The sequence below is a fragment of the Equus quagga genome, chromosome 3 (assembly GCF_021613505.1).
Source record: "Equus quagga isolate Etosha38 chromosome 3, UCLA_HA_Equagga_1.0, whole genome shotgun sequence".
In the NCBI taxonomy this organism is placed as follows: Eukaryota; Metazoa; Chordata; class Mammalia; order Perissodactyla; family Equidae; genus Equus; species Equus quagga.
Genome location: NC_060269.1, coordinates 141,743,279 through 141,762,910, shown reverse-complemented (window position 1 = coordinate 141,762,910; position 19,632 = coordinate 141,743,279). Strand labels below are relative to the sequence as shown.

At 37.5% G+C, this 19,632-nt stretch overlaps 2 protein-coding genes across 3 annotated transcripts in view; one reads left to right on the top strand and one right to left on the bottom strand.

The window, feature by feature from the left end:
- Window positions 1-2,881, top strand: part of NCAPG (non-SMC condensin I complex subunit G) — a 41,334-nt gene extending 38,453 nt beyond the window's left edge. Inside the window, exon 21 of the mRNA XM_046655818.1 lies at window positions 357-2,881. Within this exon, the coding sequence (XP_046511774.1) occupies window positions 357-480 (124 nt within the window). The 3' untranslated portion in view covers window positions 481-2,881. The remainder of the gene's footprint in view (window positions 1-356) is intronic.
- Window positions 2,882-2,920: 39 nt separating this feature from the next.
- LCORL (ligand dependent nuclear receptor corepressor like) overlaps window positions 2,921-19,632 on the bottom strand; it is a 150,855-nt gene continuing 134,143 nt past the window's right edge. The window contains exons 8-9 of one of the 2 annotated variants that reach the window (XM_046655816.1): window positions 17,874-17,900; window positions 2,979-3,063 (exon numbers count right to left, since the gene is read on the bottom strand). In XM_046655816.1, the coding sequence (XP_046511772.1) occupies window positions 17,875-17,900 (26 nt within the window). In that variant the 3' untranslated portion in view covers window positions 2,979-3,063; window position 17,874. Of the gene's footprint in view, window positions 3,064-17,873; window positions 17,901-19,632 lie in introns of both variants that reach the window. The other variant, XM_046655817.1, reaches the window with a different exon arrangement.

The following is a 19,632-nucleotide window of genomic DNA, read 5'->3' as shown; positions in this document are numbered from 1 at the left end:
TATTGCTTAAATCAAGAGAACTTCATTTTTTTTCACTTCTTGAGTTCTCCCCAAATCTCTTTTGGGCAGTTGTTATGGTCCCTGTCCAAGCCTCATTACAAGTTTGTTTTTTGTTTTTTTCTTTTTCTGTATAATACCAGGTTCCATACAGATATCTTTTCATGATTCACTTTGCTGGATAGCCAGTCTGTTTTTTGGTTTTGTTTGAGATTTTAGTTTTCAGCTTAAATTAGTGGAATCAAAATATCAATTACACACTGATAGAATGTTTTCAGAAACAAAAAAAGTTTTATTTATAAATAAACTGTGGTTTTAAAGCTTGTATTTAAATTGGTGTATTTTCAACATCTCTTTAGTGATCATGAAGTTCCAGAGCCAGAATCAGAAATGAAGATGAGATTACCAAGACGAGCCAAAACAGCAGCACTAGAAAAAAGTAAACTGAACCTTGCACAATTTCTCAATGAAGATATGAGTTAGGAGAAGAGATGATGGAGGTGGAGTCTTTGTTAAAAGTCCTTTAAAATTGTGTTCAGTTCTTGCTTTAATAAAGTTACCCTTGTGTCAAAATCAGAAAAAGCCTGATTTCTTGTAGGACTTTCTGCTGTGCGATTCCACATTACTTTGGCCTATTGAAGCGTTAGGATGGCGTCTGTCAATGTGCTCCACAGACCGTCCGCATCAGTCACACAGATTTAATTGGAATCTAAGGAGGGCCTAGGAACTTGCTTTTTAAAACAGGCTTCCCACGCGATGCTTATGAACTCTCCTGTTTAAAATCACGACATTATGGACAGCTTTTAAGTGTAACTAGCTAGTAGCTTGCATTTGGGAAGCTTCTGACCTAGCTGGGGCAGATCCAACACAGATGAAAACACCTCAGAGCACGTTTAAAAAGTGACATCTCAGAGGCAAAAGCACCACAAACTGGCTAGAAAGGGAGGAGGACTATTAGAATGAACCAAAGTACCCAGCATCCAAGTTCAGCAGTTACCATTTTGATCATTTGTTTTGTGATTCTCACACTAAAAATATTTTTGATAATGCTACCTGCATGGGTAATTTCTCTTCCTAAAATATTTGCATATGAAAGGCCTAATTTGCTTATGTTTGTGATGGTGTTTCCTGGGTTAGGGAGATGTTCACATATGCATATTCATCATGGAGTTGTTTTCTGTGTTTTTGGCATAACAATATTATGGATAATAAAAAAATACTAGTTGGAAAAGAATGTGACAGGAAGTCCTCTATATACTAATTAATTTGTGAGCACTCTTTCTTCACTGTCAATTTCATTTATCTTCTGAAATTGGCACTTCCCTGACTTAGGAAACATAACCTGTATGAAATCCGTCCTCTTTCTTTCTGCAACACTCAATAAAACACTTTTTCTCATCCCTGTGATAATAACCTTTTCTTTTTATTGTTGAGAATAGATGTGTCCTAACATTGGATCTGTTTTAATAATTGTGCTTTTTTAAGCTTATTTACCAGAGACCATTTATTTAAAATGATGTTCTAAGATGGAGCTAAAGTAAGATTGTTGTGCTTTTTAGAACCAAATTGCTTTTTACATACATATACATGCTTTATAAAACTCAGAAATATAAAAGGAGTCTGAAAGTTACAAAGAATGCTTATTAAGTGAAAAGAAAAGGCAGAAATGGTTGTGATATAAAAACAATGAAAAATGGATGACTTTTCATTCTCTTGGCTTTGTGTCTTTTACTGTGCTTCGAATTCCTTATGTAAGTCTTCTTTTGTTAAATCCCTGTCGCTTTAAAAATAACTGGGGGATGGGGTGGTAAAGAGAAATAAGGACTTAAAAGTACACAAAATGTGCTGTAAGGAAAAGTGTTCAGAAAAACAATGAACCAAATCCTATGTGCCCCTAGCCAGGCCATCCAAAGGGAAGGAGCTGTGTTCTTACATGCTTACACGGACCACCACACCAAAGCATGGGAAAATTAATTTGGCACTTGGCATTTATCTGGTATGGGAAAAATAAATTTAACCACCAAAACTTGAGTATTCTTCCTATTCAAATTTTAGACACAATCACATAAGCCATTGCTGAAACTATGCTTTTGCACTATTAGAGTTAAAGGTAAGGATTATTATCCGATTTTAAAAGACCCTATTCGTTTACACTTTAAAACAAATGGCTAAAATACAATAAAATCAGTAGATGTAAATCCATTTACCATTTTGCATTCAAAACTGTTAACTTACAGAAACCAAACTTTTTGTCTGCAAGAGGCACAGATTTGCTGAAGAGTAAACATGCAATAGTGCCATTGCTCTTACAGCCCACAGACTTTATAGGTTTAAAAATACAGAGAAAGAAATGATCAGCTCAAATTCTCATGAATGGAAACATGCTACTTGATAAACTATGATCAATTTTTGTATACATATATAACTTTGAAAGAGAGACACTTCTAAGAGATACCTTTGCCTTTTACCAATTTGCTTCGAGGTAGTTGGTATCCACCTGTTTGTTATACAACCGTTCATGGGTCAGGTCATCACAAAGCTTTACAACACTAGCCTTCTAAATCACAATGCATTATATATTAAAACTTTGTGCACAGAAATCAAACTGGGGACAATTACGTATATAAACTTAGGGTGTAAAAAATTCACAAAATACCCCTAAAAAGAGAACATCAAAATCCATTTGTACTGCAAAATTCCACAATGGTCCGGTGTAAAACATGTAAAAAAAATACAAAGAATATAATCAAAATGATTAATGCTAATGATTTAATATAAAGACATCACAGGACTAGAAATATTTCAAGATCAATTGATAAATGCTTATTGTTCAGCAGAAAGAATATTGACATACAAAATAAGGATAGTGCAAGAAGAACGGCAATCTATTTGTCTTCACTTTTGAGATTTTGGTTATGAACTGTACAGCTCGCTACAGATGCTGCTGTCAAATTCAGATTCCATTCAATGGGACGATTAAGGCACATCTTAATAGGGCTCAAAGGGCAACTTGCTGTATTCCCATCAGACAAATTCAGTTTCTCATCAGTTTTCATTTGTAGCATGCTGGAAAAAAAAGTGTAAAGCATTTTAGTTTCACTTTAATGTCAAATTACCACTGTTGCAAAAGAAAATTCAGTAGTTCTATTGTGTGGACCTCTAAAGAGAAGTAGATAGAACATTTATTATCCTGAAAACACGAGGTTTTTTTCTTTCTTTTTAGCTTCTGCCTCCTTGCTTGATATATATGTAAGCCAAGTACTTGAAAGGTCAGATACCACTGGACAAAACCTTCACTGCTTACGTGGATTTCATCAGTATACATTGGAAAGGACATTTAACTACTGAGCCTGGCAGGATTCGACACTTTTAACTTGTCCTTTAACCTACCAGGATCAGAGCCACGTTGAGACGAGAAGGAATTAACCTTTGCTGAATGCCTGCCATGTTTTAGGCACATTCACATGCATCATCTCATTTAAATTTCACAACAACCAAGTAAGGTTAGTATATTTATCCTCACAATAAATGGTATGAGGAGTCTCAGAGAGTCAAATACAAAAATCCCTGAGGTTATACAGTCCTTGCTCTTTTCCTTTTCTACTGCTGAGAATGTTTAGAATCACAGAAAATTGAGTAGCTACTCAATTTTCCACTCCACATGTAATGCACATGTAATACTGTCTTAAATAATGTTAATGATAGTCAATTCACATCTTCAGATGTGAATCTTGTTTATAAATTATTGAATAGTTTGCTATACATTAGCTCACCTGACACTTAACTGATTGGTTGGACTACATCATTCCTAAGCTTTCTCCAACCTCAGGTCTGATTCTTCCAGTTAGTAAAGAGGGAAGGGAGCTGTGTAGTATTTAAGTGACTTGTTAAAAGTTGATAAATGGCAGCAGCATCCAGACTTTAATAGCACTTTCTCGATCCCTCCTTGCAATCTCAACCAACTGCCTCACTTGCCATTCAATAAGCCAGAGGTTTAACCTGTTAGACCATATTTTAACAGCAATCACGTTCTCACCGAGTTCTCTCCAGGCAAACAGTCCCAGTTCCACTGAATAATGTAGTTTCAACTTTTATCAATAGAAATGAAACAGAATGACAAACTACAAGGTAGCTTAAAAGAGTACTCATGAAAAATAGTAAATCAGTTTAAAAAAAAGCCAAAATCTAGACGTGACTAATAAATAGGGATATATTTAAAGTAAATCAAGGCCTGATAGGTGACAAAGAGATCCAAAATACAATATTCTCATTCATAGCAGAAATCTTAACTGATTTTTGAAAATATTTACACTGATTACTATTATTAGACTGATGGCCTCAAAGACCTCAAGTTTTTTTGTTTTTCAAGTTAGCAAAGCTCAAATAAACCAGTAATGTTTTTCTTTCCTCCAAGGACTGCTAATCTTTATAGTTTTATTATCTGTATTTTCAAAATAAATTTCGATGTACATCTCTGAGAAACTCTAAGGCAAGCTACAAAAAGAGTTCTATTAAAATCAAGATAGCTTGGTAGATAAGCATATCAAGTATCAAACTCCAAAAGAAGAAAACAGCAGCGTGGAGCAACAAATCGTGTCATAAAGATAATTTTGTGTTTTCTGTTTGCTATTTGATCAATAAAGGTGTGTTCATCAAAGAATAATACTTCAATAACGACATTATTGTTCTTTTCAATACTTTAAAGACTATTTTTTTAAGTTACTTTTCTGGAGTGTACTCCAAATTTGGGTATACAAACTTCAGGGGTGCACAAAACTACACACGCATGGGAAGAAAATACCAGTGTAAACATTAGTACTAATAAACAGACTGACATGTTTAATATATACACTTAGGAACTAGTTGGTGTGCAAAATACTCAGAATAGAGGAAGACAGCTATCTTGAGAAGCGCTGGAACCAGAGGCATTAGGACAATAGACCCGGAAGGGGCCTTTCTAGACTCCCCCCAACCCCCCTTTTAAAGACACAGCGAAACTAAGGTATAGGAAAAGAAAAAACTGCTCCTTTTTAGAGTGTCCTAACCAGATTATGTGGACTAATATTAAGAACCTGGATGTCTAGTTAATCTAGTACTTAGCAGAGCACTTTTCAATTCCATTTTCCATACCAGTCAAATTATTTAACATTTATTGAGTACCCACTAGAAAGCACTTTTGGGATACAAAGACAAGGAAGACACAGTCCACGTTTTCAAAGAATTTGCTATCTAGAGGAATCTTTAACAAATATTCCTTTAGATTTGGAAACAAAAGTTTTGACTAAACTAGTTGCTTTATCGTGAGGAATGTGTCATGCACATCTGGAGCGAGGGAAAGGTTAATAAATGCTCCTCAACTTTTCCTGATGGACTTTTTCTTTTTTAAAGATTGGCACCTGAGCTAACAACTGTTGCCAATCTTTTTTTTTGCACCCCAAATCCCCTCAGCACATAGTTGTGTATTTTTAGTTGTGGGTCCTTCTAGTTGCGCCATGTGGGACGCCGCCTCAACGTGGCCTGATGAGCAGTGCCATGTCCGCGCCTGGGATCCGAACCAGCGAAACTCTGGGCTCCTGAAGCGGAGCGCGCGAACTAATCACTCGGCCACGGGGCCGGCCCTTGATGGACTTTTTAACGTGTTTTTTTTCTTTTGTATTTCTTAAAAATAGAGAAAATGTTTGCAAAATTAAAAAATCAATCACAGTAAAATGAACGTTATCCAGTGAAGAGTCTCTCACTGCTCCTTATTCCTCTTCTAGGAGCTTCTGCTGTTACCATTTCTTGTGTGTTCTTCCAGTCTCTTCACACTGCCATAGGCTCACAGATGTGTCTCAACTATCTCCTTTCCCCTACACAGTTCTGTATACTGTTCTGTATGTTGTTTTTAAAAATATACTTTGGAGATTGTTTCCTAACTGTATAACGAATGCTTGATTCTTAACAGCTACACAGAATTCTACTCTATGGATAATCATAATTTACTTCACCAGTCTTCAACTGATAGACTGGGCTATTCCAATCTTTTGCTTAAAGTACCATTGTATTGAATCTTCTTCTCTGTGTTCTTTCCGGATGTGTGCAAGTTCATCTGTAGGGTTGATGTCTAGGAGTCGGATAGCTGGGTCAATGAGTGCTTTTACAATTTTGATAGGTATTACCAAAATGTCCTTCATAGACTGGGTGCCATTTTACACTCTGAACAATGTACGAGAATGTCTGTCTTCCCTCACACTCTTACCAATAACGTATGATGAAACTGAAGGATCTCTGAAAAAATGATGTTAAAAAACAGTATGCCACTGTTTAATTTGCATTTCTCTTATGAGGAAGGTTAAGCTTATTTTCATATGTTAGAAGCCATTTGTAGTTCCTTTTCGGTGTTCTTTGCCAATTGAGATAAGCTTTTTCTTACTGACATGCAGTTACGATTCAATCCTTTGTTCTATATGATTTACAATCCCACTCTCTTCCCCACCCTGCCTAGTTCATTAGCTGTTTGTATCTGCTTATAGTGACTTTGTCATGAATCAATTCTAAATTTTATATCATTAAATTTATCAGTCTTTTATTTCATGGCTTCTCTGCTTTACATTATGATTAGAAAGCTGAAGAAGCAGCATTTAAATCATCTGATAAAATGGCTCTACACATCCAAATCCAAGATTCTAATGAAAACTCAGCCAATAGTGTACACAGTGGTACTCTTAACAGTAAAAAATTGGGGAAAAGAATGTAAAAACTTGGGGTCCAGTTCTGACAATATTAAAATCAGCCTTATGACCTTGGACAAGTGACCCTAGCCTCCTTCAGCCTCATTTTCCTCATCTATAAGAAAAAAAATTCAATGACATCTTCCTTGCTTACCTTATACATTTCTGAGGATCTACGGAGAGCCAATTAACACACTGTAAAAATCACACAGAACTATAGACAAGTGCGAAGGTTTAGTTTAATGTCACGTATCAGGGTGAAAGGGGCAAGAAGTGGGAAGAGGCCTTTGTCCTCAGTGAGGCCTCCTCCATCTGTCAAACGAGGAAGCCAGAGATGGGCGAGGGAGGAAGGAGGGCAAGAGGCGCCTGAAACGATGAGCCACACACTGAAGCCTGTTTCAGTACTTCAGTAATCTCATCCACCCAAGACAGAACCTTTCTCCACCATCTGAATGGAAGTTTATAGATTATGTGCATTTGGAAAGTGGAGAAGATGAAAATCTTTTGTGGGTCTTGGAAATCCAAACAATCATCATTTGTGATTTAATGATTACGGATAATTCTTATTTTAACAAAAATAATTTTGAATATATCCAGCTCAATAATTTAACTTGTTTTACTTATTTTTTGGAGATATGTCATGGCCCATTTCTGTCAGACAATAAGCTTTAATGTAAGTTAGCCAATTTGCAAGAAACAATAAATTTTAGTGTGATCAAGGGCCTGAAAATTCCATTTATGCAACAATTGCTACATGCTCCGTACTATGCTAAGAGCCTTTTTTACATTACCTCATTCGACTCTAACCACCACCCAGTGGGGCTCAAAGAAGAAAATGACTCACCCAAGGTCACACAACTAGAAAGTTGAAGTCTTCGGGGCCTATGATCTCTCACCGAGTCCTGCATACTAACTCTCGGGTTGTGATTCGGTCATGATTCTCCCTTCACGATAATATAGTCATTTATCTATTTCTTCAGAATACTTAACATATGAAAAGTATCTGGTCTACAGATTTCAGAAAGGAGGACATCCCGAAGGGCTAAAGCCATAACCCCATCCAGGAAATAAAGTATGAAGGTTCCTCATAATTAACTAATTAAGGAGCTGCTAGTCATATCTTTCAATTTCTCAAGATAAAAGAGGAAAGAGTACTAGGGTTTAGACTGACATGCTTTTGAGAGCATAAGAGTAATCCTTAGGTTAAGAGTTTCTGGGAACACAAGTTTATCTTTTCAAAGGGAGAAAGGAGTCAGCTACATGCAGGGATAAACTGAGCTCTCGTATGGGATTTGGAATTTGAACAGTTACTATTACGTACCTGAAGTCATCAAATTTGAACTCATCTATTTAGCTCCAAATTCTGGTTGACCGGTTTATTTACCTCCAGAAACGGTGTCTTCTAATAATAGCTGTTACGGCTCCACGCCATCCCTGAGCCTGTCATCTCTACAACTCTATCCAAATAGGACAGTGTTGTCAAAGGCACACAACTCTCTCAGAGACCCTTCGTGAAGCAGACAAGTGTATTCCCATGTTTTTGATGTAGTAAGAAGTTACAAAAATGAAGTCACTGGTCTAGTGGACTCTAAACTTGATGGTTTCTAGGTTCCCGGAGGCCAGTAGAGAGGACCTTGCCACAATGCAAAGCGTTTCAGTTCTATGAGAGCTGGCATGTGTCCATCAGCCAGGTCCGCTGGTGACTGAAGTTAGAATTCACTCATTCTTCCCTCCAATTGTTAATCAATACCTATCTAGTCTATTATGAATATAAAAGAATGTGATGGTGTCTGCCTTCAAGGGTTCTGCAACTTGGTAAGGAGGCGTGGGGTAAAAAGTATTCATAAGTTACCGGAATAAAAAGCAGCATGCGATACACGTAAAAGGAAAGACTAAGAGAATACAGAGAAGGGAACGATTCATCCCAGCAGTGAGGAGCTTGGGGGGAAAATGTGAAAGAGGTCTCCAAGGATGAGCGTTTCAGTAAATTGGGACAGAGGGAGGCTTCGCAGAGCCTGAGTTCTGATCCTGAATCAATCACTCACCTGCTGAGTGCACGTTCCTTAACCTCGAAGCTTCAATTGAACTGGAAGGTGAAGATAATGAGTAGCCACCTCTTAAGAGTAATGTGATTATTAAATGAGTTTATGCAAATGAAACACTTAGTATGCGGAATGCTGTAAAATGCCTAGCTGGACACATAGTAAGGACTCAATAAATGTGAGTTAATGTTAGTACTATTAACAAAAATTAAAATCAAAAGGTACAAGTGTGGAGAGAAACTATGGCAGATATGTGTATAACTTGTTTCTGCAATGTGAACCATGAGTTTGTCCCTGTAATTGCAGACAGATAACAGTGCAACAGTTTAATCTTGAATCTCTGGACTCAAAGGGGGACAAATGTAACAGAGCCATAGGGTCCAGCCCGGTCAACGAGCTCTGCCAGCAGACCACGAGGTCTAACGTGTGAGTAAATCCTTTCTCTTGCTGGCAAACTCTGTAGGAGTTAGGGTGTATAGGTTTTTTGTTTTTCTTTTTAAAGATAATTATCTCAAGAGTGAAATTTCCCTTTGGTAGAATAGTGATAAATTTCAAGGCCTGGGGAGACTGTTAAGTGGGCGATTTTAAGTCAGACATTTTTTCCTGACTTGCTTTAGATTATCTGATGTGGTTATTTGGAAGAGCAGAAGAACCTGGTGGTTAAGAGCAAGACCCTGAAGTCTGATGGTCTTGGATTAGAAGCCTAGATTTGCAAGCTACTACAACCAATTTTAGGAAAATGACTCTTTAAATATAAAAATTAGCACACTGGTGCTTCGTATGTGCTTAACTAGTAAGCGATATTAAGATTATTAGAGCAACCCATAATAATCAGGAATTCATAAGAAACCTTGTAGAATGGAAAGAAGAGTTTCTACCGAGAAACAGGATATCCACCTGAATTTTTAGTTGAATAGAATAAAGGAAATTATTATAGTCAGATAAAGGGCACAAAACTAATTCTCTTCAGAAATCAATGAACACAGCTTGCACTGTGATGTAATTTGGAAGTGATCCTTGGCCACGTAGGGGCGGAAAGCCACTCCTTGAATTTCTCAACAGACCTGTCTATTAAATTAATTTGATAACTGTGCCTAAGGCAGTATCTTAAATATAATAGGTATTCAAATATCCAATAAATACATAAATGTGATTCAAATTCCTTTACGAAAATAAAATGGGAAATTTTAGTACTAAATTAATGTGAAATTAAAAGCAATTAACAAGTTGTTGATCTAAAATAATGCTAACCAGCTAACTATAAAAGATTGCAGAAGCTGACAAACTTAGAATGTTTTGGGACCCTGTTCCCATCTGCCTTCTCAGGAACTTAATCAATGATCCTCTCTTTTTTAAAAAAATACACCATCTATGGCAGATTAATTGCATTAGTAGCCCCAATTCTTCAGCCATCCCTGTATTCACTCTTTGCCCCATCATTTAGAATGTCTCCTCATTCTGCCTCACTCATGTGATTTGTTCTGGCCAATGGATTGCTAGCAAATATGATGCAAGCTGAAGATTGAGAAACTGCTTGGGCATTTATGCTCACTCTTACACCTCTGCATTTGCCATGAGAACATGCCTGGGCTGGCCTGCTGGATGGATGCTGAGAGACAAGAGGTAGCAGGGCTAAGCTGTCCCATCTGATAACCAGCTAACACCAAGACATGTGAAGGAGTCCAGCCAAGATCTAAAGAAACTCCTAGCCTTATCTGCCAATCACAGAGTGATTCATGAGTGAAATAAATGCTTATTTAACGTAAGATAATGAGTTCTGGGGTGGTTTGTGATGTAGCATTGTTGTAGCTAAATATTGTTGTAGATAAATAATAGACCATCTCTTCCCAACTGGATCCTCACCGTAATGTTTCAACAAGTGCAAGGTCTCTCATTACTTAAAAAACAAGACTTCACTCAATCTTTCATGTTCCTCAAGTTAACATTGTTAGAGCTAGATTATTTTAATGAGTTACACTATACTTGCTATCACTGTTTTCCTACCTCTCATTCCTTAAGTTACTCCAATATGGTTTCCAGGCCTTTCACTCCATGAAAACAGCATTTACTAAAGTCACCAATGAACTGGTAAATCTAATGAATGATCTTTAGTTTTCAACTTTGTTGCCTTCCTAACAACATTCAACACTGTTCGCCATTTCCTCTGCTATGGTCTGAACTGTGTACCCCTCAGATTTATATGTTGAAGCCCTAACTCCCTATATTAAGAGATCCAGGGCCTTTAGGAGGTGATTAATGTGAAATGAGGTCACAGGGTGGGACAGTAATCTGACGGGGTGGGTATCCCTACGAGAGGAAAAGGAGACAGCAGAGAACGGGGAGATGGCCATCTGCCAGCCAGGAGGAGAGCCCTGACCAGAAACTGAACCCTCCAGACCTTGATCTTGGACTTTCCAGCCTCCACAACTACGAGAAAATAAGTTTCTGCTGTTTAAGCCATGCAGTCTATGGTATTTTGTTATGGCAGCCCGAGCAGAGGAAGAGATCCTATTTCTTGAAACTCACTTTTTTATGACTTTTTGAGACTAAACACAATACTGGCTTTTCTCTGCCTCTTCCTTCCACTGCATGTCATCCTACTCTACCTGGCTAATAAATGCTGAAATTTCTCAAGGCTGAGTCGCAGGCTTTCTTTTCTTCTTATTCTGTGATCTCTCTTTAGGGGTTCTCATCCATATTCAGTTTCAGTCATCAGCGATATCCTAGACATCTCAACTCTACCCACAGCTTATACATTCCTTCTTCAGGAAGGGTTTTCCTGAGTACTCAACCTAAAGTAGCTCCCCCTAGAAACTCCTAATGTCATCTAATTTCATTAACACAGAATTTACCACTGCCTTTTCTATTTCATTTTCTCCCCCGCTCACTAAAATACAAGCTTGATCAGAGTACAGATTCTTGTTGGTCTTGTTCAGCACATTATTTCCAGCACCTAACTTATTTAAACTGGATAAATATTTGTTAAAAGAATAAATCTGGGACTTCTGCTTCTGGCCATGATGAAGTCACAGGAACCAGATCACCCTCTCCCTTTAACCAACTTAGACAACAGAAAAAAATTTATGAAATAATGTTAAGACAATGGATGGCAGGAAGTACAGAATGACAGCGATCCCTGAAAGAAGGGAAACAAAGGAGATAAGTCCTAAAATTTGCTCTGGCTTACTGCCTGGGGAGTTTCCAGGCTACAGTATAGGGAGAGGATCCCAAGTAGAGCTTGGAAATCTTCCTAAGATGAGAAGACAGAGTTTGGAGGTGAAGGAGTCCAAGGCAACTAGAATCTGTGGGGCAGAGTACAGGAGAGAGAGCTGCACAGAGACAGAGAGAGCATGCTCCAGGGATGTGCACAGGGTCCCCCTCGAGTCTGTAGATAAATACTCATCAGTGCATGAATGTTTTCCCAAGGCTGAGAAAAGACCACTGAAAAGGACCAGGTGGGAAATCCCTAAAGGCAATGTAGAAACCTAGATATAACCTGTGTTCCCACCAGCAAGGATGGAAAGACCTCCTAAGATATGGGGCATTAAGTAGACTCCTGAGGTAGGTATTGCTGTTGCCTCACTGGTGGGGTAAAATTAGCCCTAGTGCAGGGTTCTCCACCTTGGCAACCATCGACACTTGGGGCCAGATGATTCTCTGTTGTGGGGGCCTGTCTTATTAGACATTGTAGAATGTTTAGCAGCATCGCTGGCCTCCACCTTCTAGGTGTGACCATCAAAAATGTCTCTGTACATTGCCAAATGTCCTCTGCAGGGCAAAATCATCCTCAGTTGAGAACCACTGTCCTAGACTAAAGGCTGTTCTGGCTCTGCCTAATAACAATGCTCAAAAAACAAGATTTGAAAGAATCAAAATGTTTCTTGATAAGTTAATGGTGTCCCAGAACAGAGCCCAAAAATGTTTCAGGTATTTGCACACAAAAAAAAATCCAACATAAAATTTACAATTTCTAGCTTCTAATCCAAAACTACCAGGCAAGCAAAAAACAGGAAAAATCCATGAGGAGAAAAATCAATCAATAGGAACTGATAAATAACAATGATTGTAAAATCAGCACACAAGGTTGTTAATGCAGATATTTTAAATTATTTCCTATATTTAAGAAGTTGAGGAAAGCAAGAACAAGAGGAGGAGAAATATGGTAGACACAAAGAAGACTAAACTTCAACTTCTGGAGGTGAAAATACAATTTATGAACTGAAAATTATCCTGGATGCTATTAACAGCAGATTAGACAATGCCAAAGAAAAGGGTAATGAACTTAAAAACACAGAAAAGTACAATCCAAAATGAAACAGAGAAAAAACTGACGAAAAACACAGTATCAGTGATCTGTGAAACAGAACACATGTGATTGGAATCCCAAAAGAAGAGAGAGGAGAGAGACAGAAATATATTTAAAGAAAATATGGTTGAAAAATTTCCAAATGTGATAAAAACTAAACTCACATATCCAAGTAGTTCATAAAACTCAAAGCAGAGAAAACATGGAGGCAACAATGCCAATTTATAATCAAATTTTGATAACCAGTGATAAAGAGAAAACCTTACAAGCATCCAGAGGAAAAAAAGACACCTCGCATACAGAGTAGTAAATACAGGCATACCCTGGAGATATTGTGAGTTTGGTTCCAGATCACTGCAGTAAAGCAAATATCACAATAAAGTGAGTCACACAAATTTTATGGTTTCCCCATGCATATAAAAGTTATGTTTACACTATACTGTAGTCTATTAAGTGTGAAATAGCATTAGGTCTAAAAAAACAATGTTCGTACCTTAAAAAATACTTTTGCTAAAAACCCATCATCTGAGCCTTCAGTGAGTTGTCATCTTTTTGCTGGGAGACGGTCTTGTAAAAAATGCAATATTAGGGCCAGCCTAGTGGCATAGTGGTCGAGTTTGTGTGCTCCACTTTGGTGGCCCAGGGTTTGCGGGTCTGGGTCCCAGGTGCGGACCTACACACCACTCAACAAGCAATGCTGTCGTGGCATCCCACATATAAAAATAGAGAAAGATGGGCACAGATGTTAGCTCAGGGACAATCTTCCTCAAGCAAAAAAAAAAAAGCAATATCTGCAAAGTGCAGTAAAGTGAGGTAAGCCTGTGTAAGAATGACAGAGTCTTATCTCTAGAAACAATGAAAGCTAGAAGTCAGCAGAGCAACATTTTCAAAGTACTAGAAGAAAAATATAGTCAAATTTGAGTTCCATATCCAGCAAAAATATCTTTCGAAAAAAGTGAAATAAAGATGTTTTCAGACACAAAAAGGCAAGGCTAAGTGAATTAATCAACAGCAAATCTGCACGAGATAAGAAATGCTAAAGGAAGTTATTCAGTCAGAAGGAAAATGATATCAGATGGAAATTTGGATCTGTACAAAAGAAGAAAGAGCACCAGAAATGGCAAATTCATGGGGAAAATACTTTTCCTACTTTAACAATCTCCTGAATGATAACTGTGTAAAGCAAAAATAGTATAACATGGAGCCAGGCTGGTAGCGTAGTGGTTAAATTTGCGCACTCTGCTTTGGCGGCCTGGGGTTCGTGGGTTTGGATCCCGGGTGTGGACCTACACACCACTCATCAAGCCATGCTGTGGTGGCACCCCACATATAAAACAGAGGAGGATTGGCACAGATGTTAGCTAAGTGACAATCTTCCTCACCAAAAAAAAAAAGGAACAACATACTGAGAGGATTATAACATTTACAGAAGTAAAATATATGACAATAGCACAATGGCTCAGAGGGAGGAAAAGGAAATGCACTGCTATGAATTTCTTAGACTATACATGAAGTGGTATAATATTACTTGAAGGTAGTCTCCGATAAGTTAATGATATATAGAGTAACCTTGACAAGAAGTAGTTATAAAAAAAAGTCAATTAAGAGACTAAATTTAATAATAAAATACACTCAACTGATCCAAAAGAAGGCAAGAGGGAAAAAAAGGAAGTAAATAACAGATGGGACAAACAGAAAACAGAAAGTTGGATGGCTACTATCAAAAAGATAAGAAATAACGAGTGTTGGCGAGGATGTGGAGAAAAGGAAACCCGTGTGCACAGTTGGTTTGAATGGAAATTAGTGCAGCCACTATGGAAAACAGTATGGCAGTTCTTTAAAAAATTAAGAATAGAACTACCGTATGATCCAGCAATTCCACTTCTGGGTACTTATCTGAAGAAAATGAAAACACTAATTCAAAAAGATATCTGTACCCCCATGTTCACTGCAGCATTATCTACAATAGCCAAGATATGGAACCAATCTAAATGTCCACTGATGGATGGATGAATGGATAAAGAAAATGTGGTATGTATAGACAATGGAATATTATTCAGCCATAAGAAAGAAGGAAATCTGGCCATTTGCAACAACGTGGATGGACCTTGAGGGCCTTACGTTAAGTGAAATAAGTCAGACAGAGAAAGACATACACCATAAGATTTCACTTATATGTGGAATCTAAAAATAAAAGAGCTCATAGATACAGAGAACAGATTGGTAGTTGCCAGAGGGAGAGCAAAATGGGTGAAAGGAGTCAAAATGTACAAACTTCAAGTTATAAAATAAGTAAGTCATGGGGATGTAATGCACAGCACGGTCACTGGATTTAATAATATTACATTGCATATTTGAAAGTTGCTAAGAGAGTAGATCTTAGAAGTTCTCACCACAAGAAAAAAATTGTAACTGTGTGGTGATGGATGTTAACTAGACTTATTATGGTGATCATTTTGCAATATATACAAATATCAAATCATTATGTTGTACACCTGAAACTAATATAATGTTATATACGTCAATTATACCTCAATAAGAAAAAAAAAAGAAGATAGAAAGTTGGCTGATTGAAACCCAATCATATCATTCACATTAAATGGAAGTGGTATATTAAAAAGGTGAAGACTGTCAGATTGGATGAAAAAGTAAGCCTCAACAACTATATGTTGCCTAGAAGAAACCCAGTTTAAATATAAAAACACAAGTAGGTTAAAAATAAAAGTATGGGAAAAGATAAACCACGCTAACACTAGTGAAAAGTAAGCCGGAATGATACAGCGCATCAGACAAAATAGATTTCAGAGCAAGGAATATTTCCAGAGAGAAAGAGGTTCATTTCATACGATAAAGGAGTCACTTCATGAAATGTGCATAAAAATTCTAAATGTGTATGCACTTCATCATAGAGTTTTAAAATACATGAAACAAACCTGATAGAACTGAAAGGACAAATAGAAAAATCCAGAATCACAGTTGCAGATTTCAACACCCCCTCTTCAAGAATAGAACAAGCAGACTGAACCTCAGTAAGGATGTCAAAGAGTTGAACAGCACTATCTATCGATGTCCTTAACTGACATTTGCAGAACACTCCACCCCAACAGCAGCAGAATACACAGTGTTTTAAAGAACACACAAAACATTGATTAAGATAAATCTTGATAGACTCTGCATGATAAAACAAATCTCAGTAAATTCAAAAGGATTAACATCACACAAAGTATATTTTACAACCATGACAGAATTAAACTAGAAATCAGTAACAGAAAGATATCTGGAAAGTCCTCAAATATTTGGAAGCTAAACAACACACCTCTAAATAATCCATGGGTTAAACAAGAAATCACGAGGAAATTAGACAATATTTCTAATTTAATGAAAGTGAAAACACAGAAGAATAAGATTTGTGGGATATAGTTAGTGTTTAGAGGGAAATTACAACAGAATGATCATATTAGTAGAGAATTAATCTTCTTTCCTATCTCTACAACACTCTACACTCCACAGCAATGGTTCTCAAAGTGTGCTCCTGGACCAGCAACATAAGCATCACTTGGGCCCCACTCCACCTCCTGAAACAGAGACTGGTTGGAGCCCAACCATCTCTTTTCAAACAAGCCCTCCCGCTGATTCTGATGCACACAGAAATTTGTCAATCACTGTTTTAAAGTAGCACAGTTCTCACTCGGACTACCATAATGGTCTATGCCTTCACTCTTTTCCACAATGCAGTCACAAAGATCTTTTAGAAAGGAGAATCTGATGACGTCATATACCTTCCCCATACACTCTCAATTTAAATCTCTTAGGAGATTTTCAATGGGAAGCTCTTCAAAGAACATAAACATGGCTTATGAGAACCTGCACGGTCTATCCCTCACTTACTCCTCAATCTTTCTCACCCCTGACATCATGTTCCTCCTTTCTGTCTTGACTCTACACACACAGTCATGTGTTACCCTCTTAGCTGCCAAGAATACCACTTGTCAGTTTTTTCACAGGCAATTCCTCCTTCCCGGGAAGTCACTCATCCCCTCCCAGTTCTCTGCCACTTGGCCTAATTAATTCCTACCCACCCTTCACAGCTCAGCTCAATGGCCTCTTCCTTAGGGAAGTCTTCCCTCACTTCCTTGACTTGGTAAAATCACCCTGTAAGGAATTCTCATAGTATCACCTACTAATTAAGAACTTGTAAGGTCTGTGTAATTATCTACTCAATGTCTGCCTCTCCTAATTAACTTGAACCATGAGGGCAGGAATGGTATCCAGCTTTGTCCCCCATTATATCCCATATGTCTACCCTCCTGCCTGGCACAGAAGAGACAAACATTTTTGAAAGAATAAATTAATGGGGTCTACAGATACAGGTCTTTAAAATCTAGCTTTCTATGTTTATACAACACAGAAACAAAGTAGTATACAAATGAATTTTCCAGGTTGGGGGGATGGCGGGGAAGAAAAAGAAGCCAAGGGCTTGTTTAAAATGAAACAAAAGCAAGCAAGAAAAAACTTGGCAGGATGAAATTATTCAGACATCTACTCTGCCTTTTTTTCTTTTTGTAATTAAATAGGTGAATTCAGTAGGTTCAACATTATGATAATCATAGAATGCTCACGTCCACTACACAGAGAACTGTTTACCGCCCAGGAAAAACGAGGGGGAAACAAACGGTGGCTGGGAGAGCTGAACTAAACGTTGTGAATTCCTAAATGAAGAAAGAGAGAAGAACACAGGGGTAGAACACTGAAGCAATCTCTTTCTAAGAGGTGGGAGCAGCAGGTTAAGGAAGAGAAGAGGGTGACCCTTGAACTTACCTCAGATAGACAAAGCAGGTCTGGAAGCTGCAGGGAGAGAATAAACATTTACAAAACAATAAAACTGGCACTTACGGCTCCCCCAGCACCATTGTGCTGGATTAAGACAGGTCTTGTCCCACAGAGATAAGACAAAACAAAGCAACTATATGGTACCCTGTGGGAGGAGGGAACGGACTACAGGGAGGGGGTGGGTGGGGTGCAGGGGTGAACTGGATATAACCATCTTAATCTAATAAAACCAAATCCAATGACTTTTTTTTCTAGCCACATCACATCAAAATTGTACTGATATAAACAGGGGTTGGTAAACTTCTGCAAAGGGCCAGACAATAAATATTTCAGGCTTTGTGGGCTTTATGATCTCTGTTGCAACCACCCAATTCAGCTTCTGTGGTACAAAAACAGCAGCAGACAGTATGTAAGTGAACGAGCACAGCAGCGCTTCAGTAAAACTACCTACAAGGCAGGCCACGGGCCAGACGCCCAGATTTAGAGAATTAATTTTATGTTTGAAGACAGTTCTGTACTCCATATCCATTAGTGTAGAGATCAACTAAATTACCTTTCTTGAAGTTATACTAATTATGTTGCCAAAGTAAAAACAACTTGAAATATTTTTTGATAAATTTCCTCAGTTCCTTTGTGACTCTAATGTCTAACACGATGACTGGTAGATCAAAAGAAAAAGTATCCAATATTTGTTGAATAAACTGAATGGTTTTCCATGAAAGATGTGGGGCAATTAGTAAAGCAGAATATCCTGAAAAACTCAGTAATAATTGACAAAGCAATGGGATATAAAACATCCAAGAAAAATTCTAAGAAAAAGCAGCAAGACAAGGGATTATCAAAGTAGCTGTTTTATATTTTAATAAAGTATCATGGCAAGAGTTAGAAGCTCTTCAAAACCTAAAACTCTTCTCTTTACTCAGTTCCTATGAAAATTACGATGACAGGAAAAAACCTCTATTGTAAACAGAATGGATTTTTATTAAAAATTTCTGATTTCATTAGAATACTTTAAATAACTGAGTCAAAGTTTTAATAGTTTTACTTCCGGCACTGACAATTAGCAAAGTGGTAATATGAAGCCCATATAAAGAAGAATATGTCAATGAATCCACTAACTTTTAAGTTAGAATGTCTACCTTCATTTCATCCAGTTCTGACCAAATTAAGTCTGTGGATTAATTAAGACTTGAGGAGACAGTGATCTCACATGTTTTCCTAAATTCATAGGATATTTTCTCATGGTTTGTAATATAGATAGTAAAGCCACTATTCAAGTGACTGCTACCATAGCTCTTCCTTTCTTAACTCAACATGAAATAAAATTAATTCACAAAAATGAAACTTACAAAATAGACTCATCAGAATGAGATCATCTCTAGCGTATAGGTATTTACCACAGTGTTCCTTTAATGGCGAATGTTAATAAAGCACTTAAAATTTCGATTATTCTAACTTATGCACCACAAGAACAAATCTAGTATCTAAATTAACTTATATTTTTACAGTCACTACATTCTTTCTGGGAAAATCACAGTGAATACAGAGAAACCCTAGCAGGAAACTCTGTAGAGCAGCTTCCCAGTTACATTCCCCAGACTGTGTTCTATGAGGTGTAAAAAGCTGCGACATACATAAAGCGTGGAGAACACAGCTTAACATGCTAATGGGGCACCGTGACTCAATGAGCACAGAAAAGAGAACTGAGTGTTTCCCAGTGTTACAGACCACAGAACTCTCAGAGCAC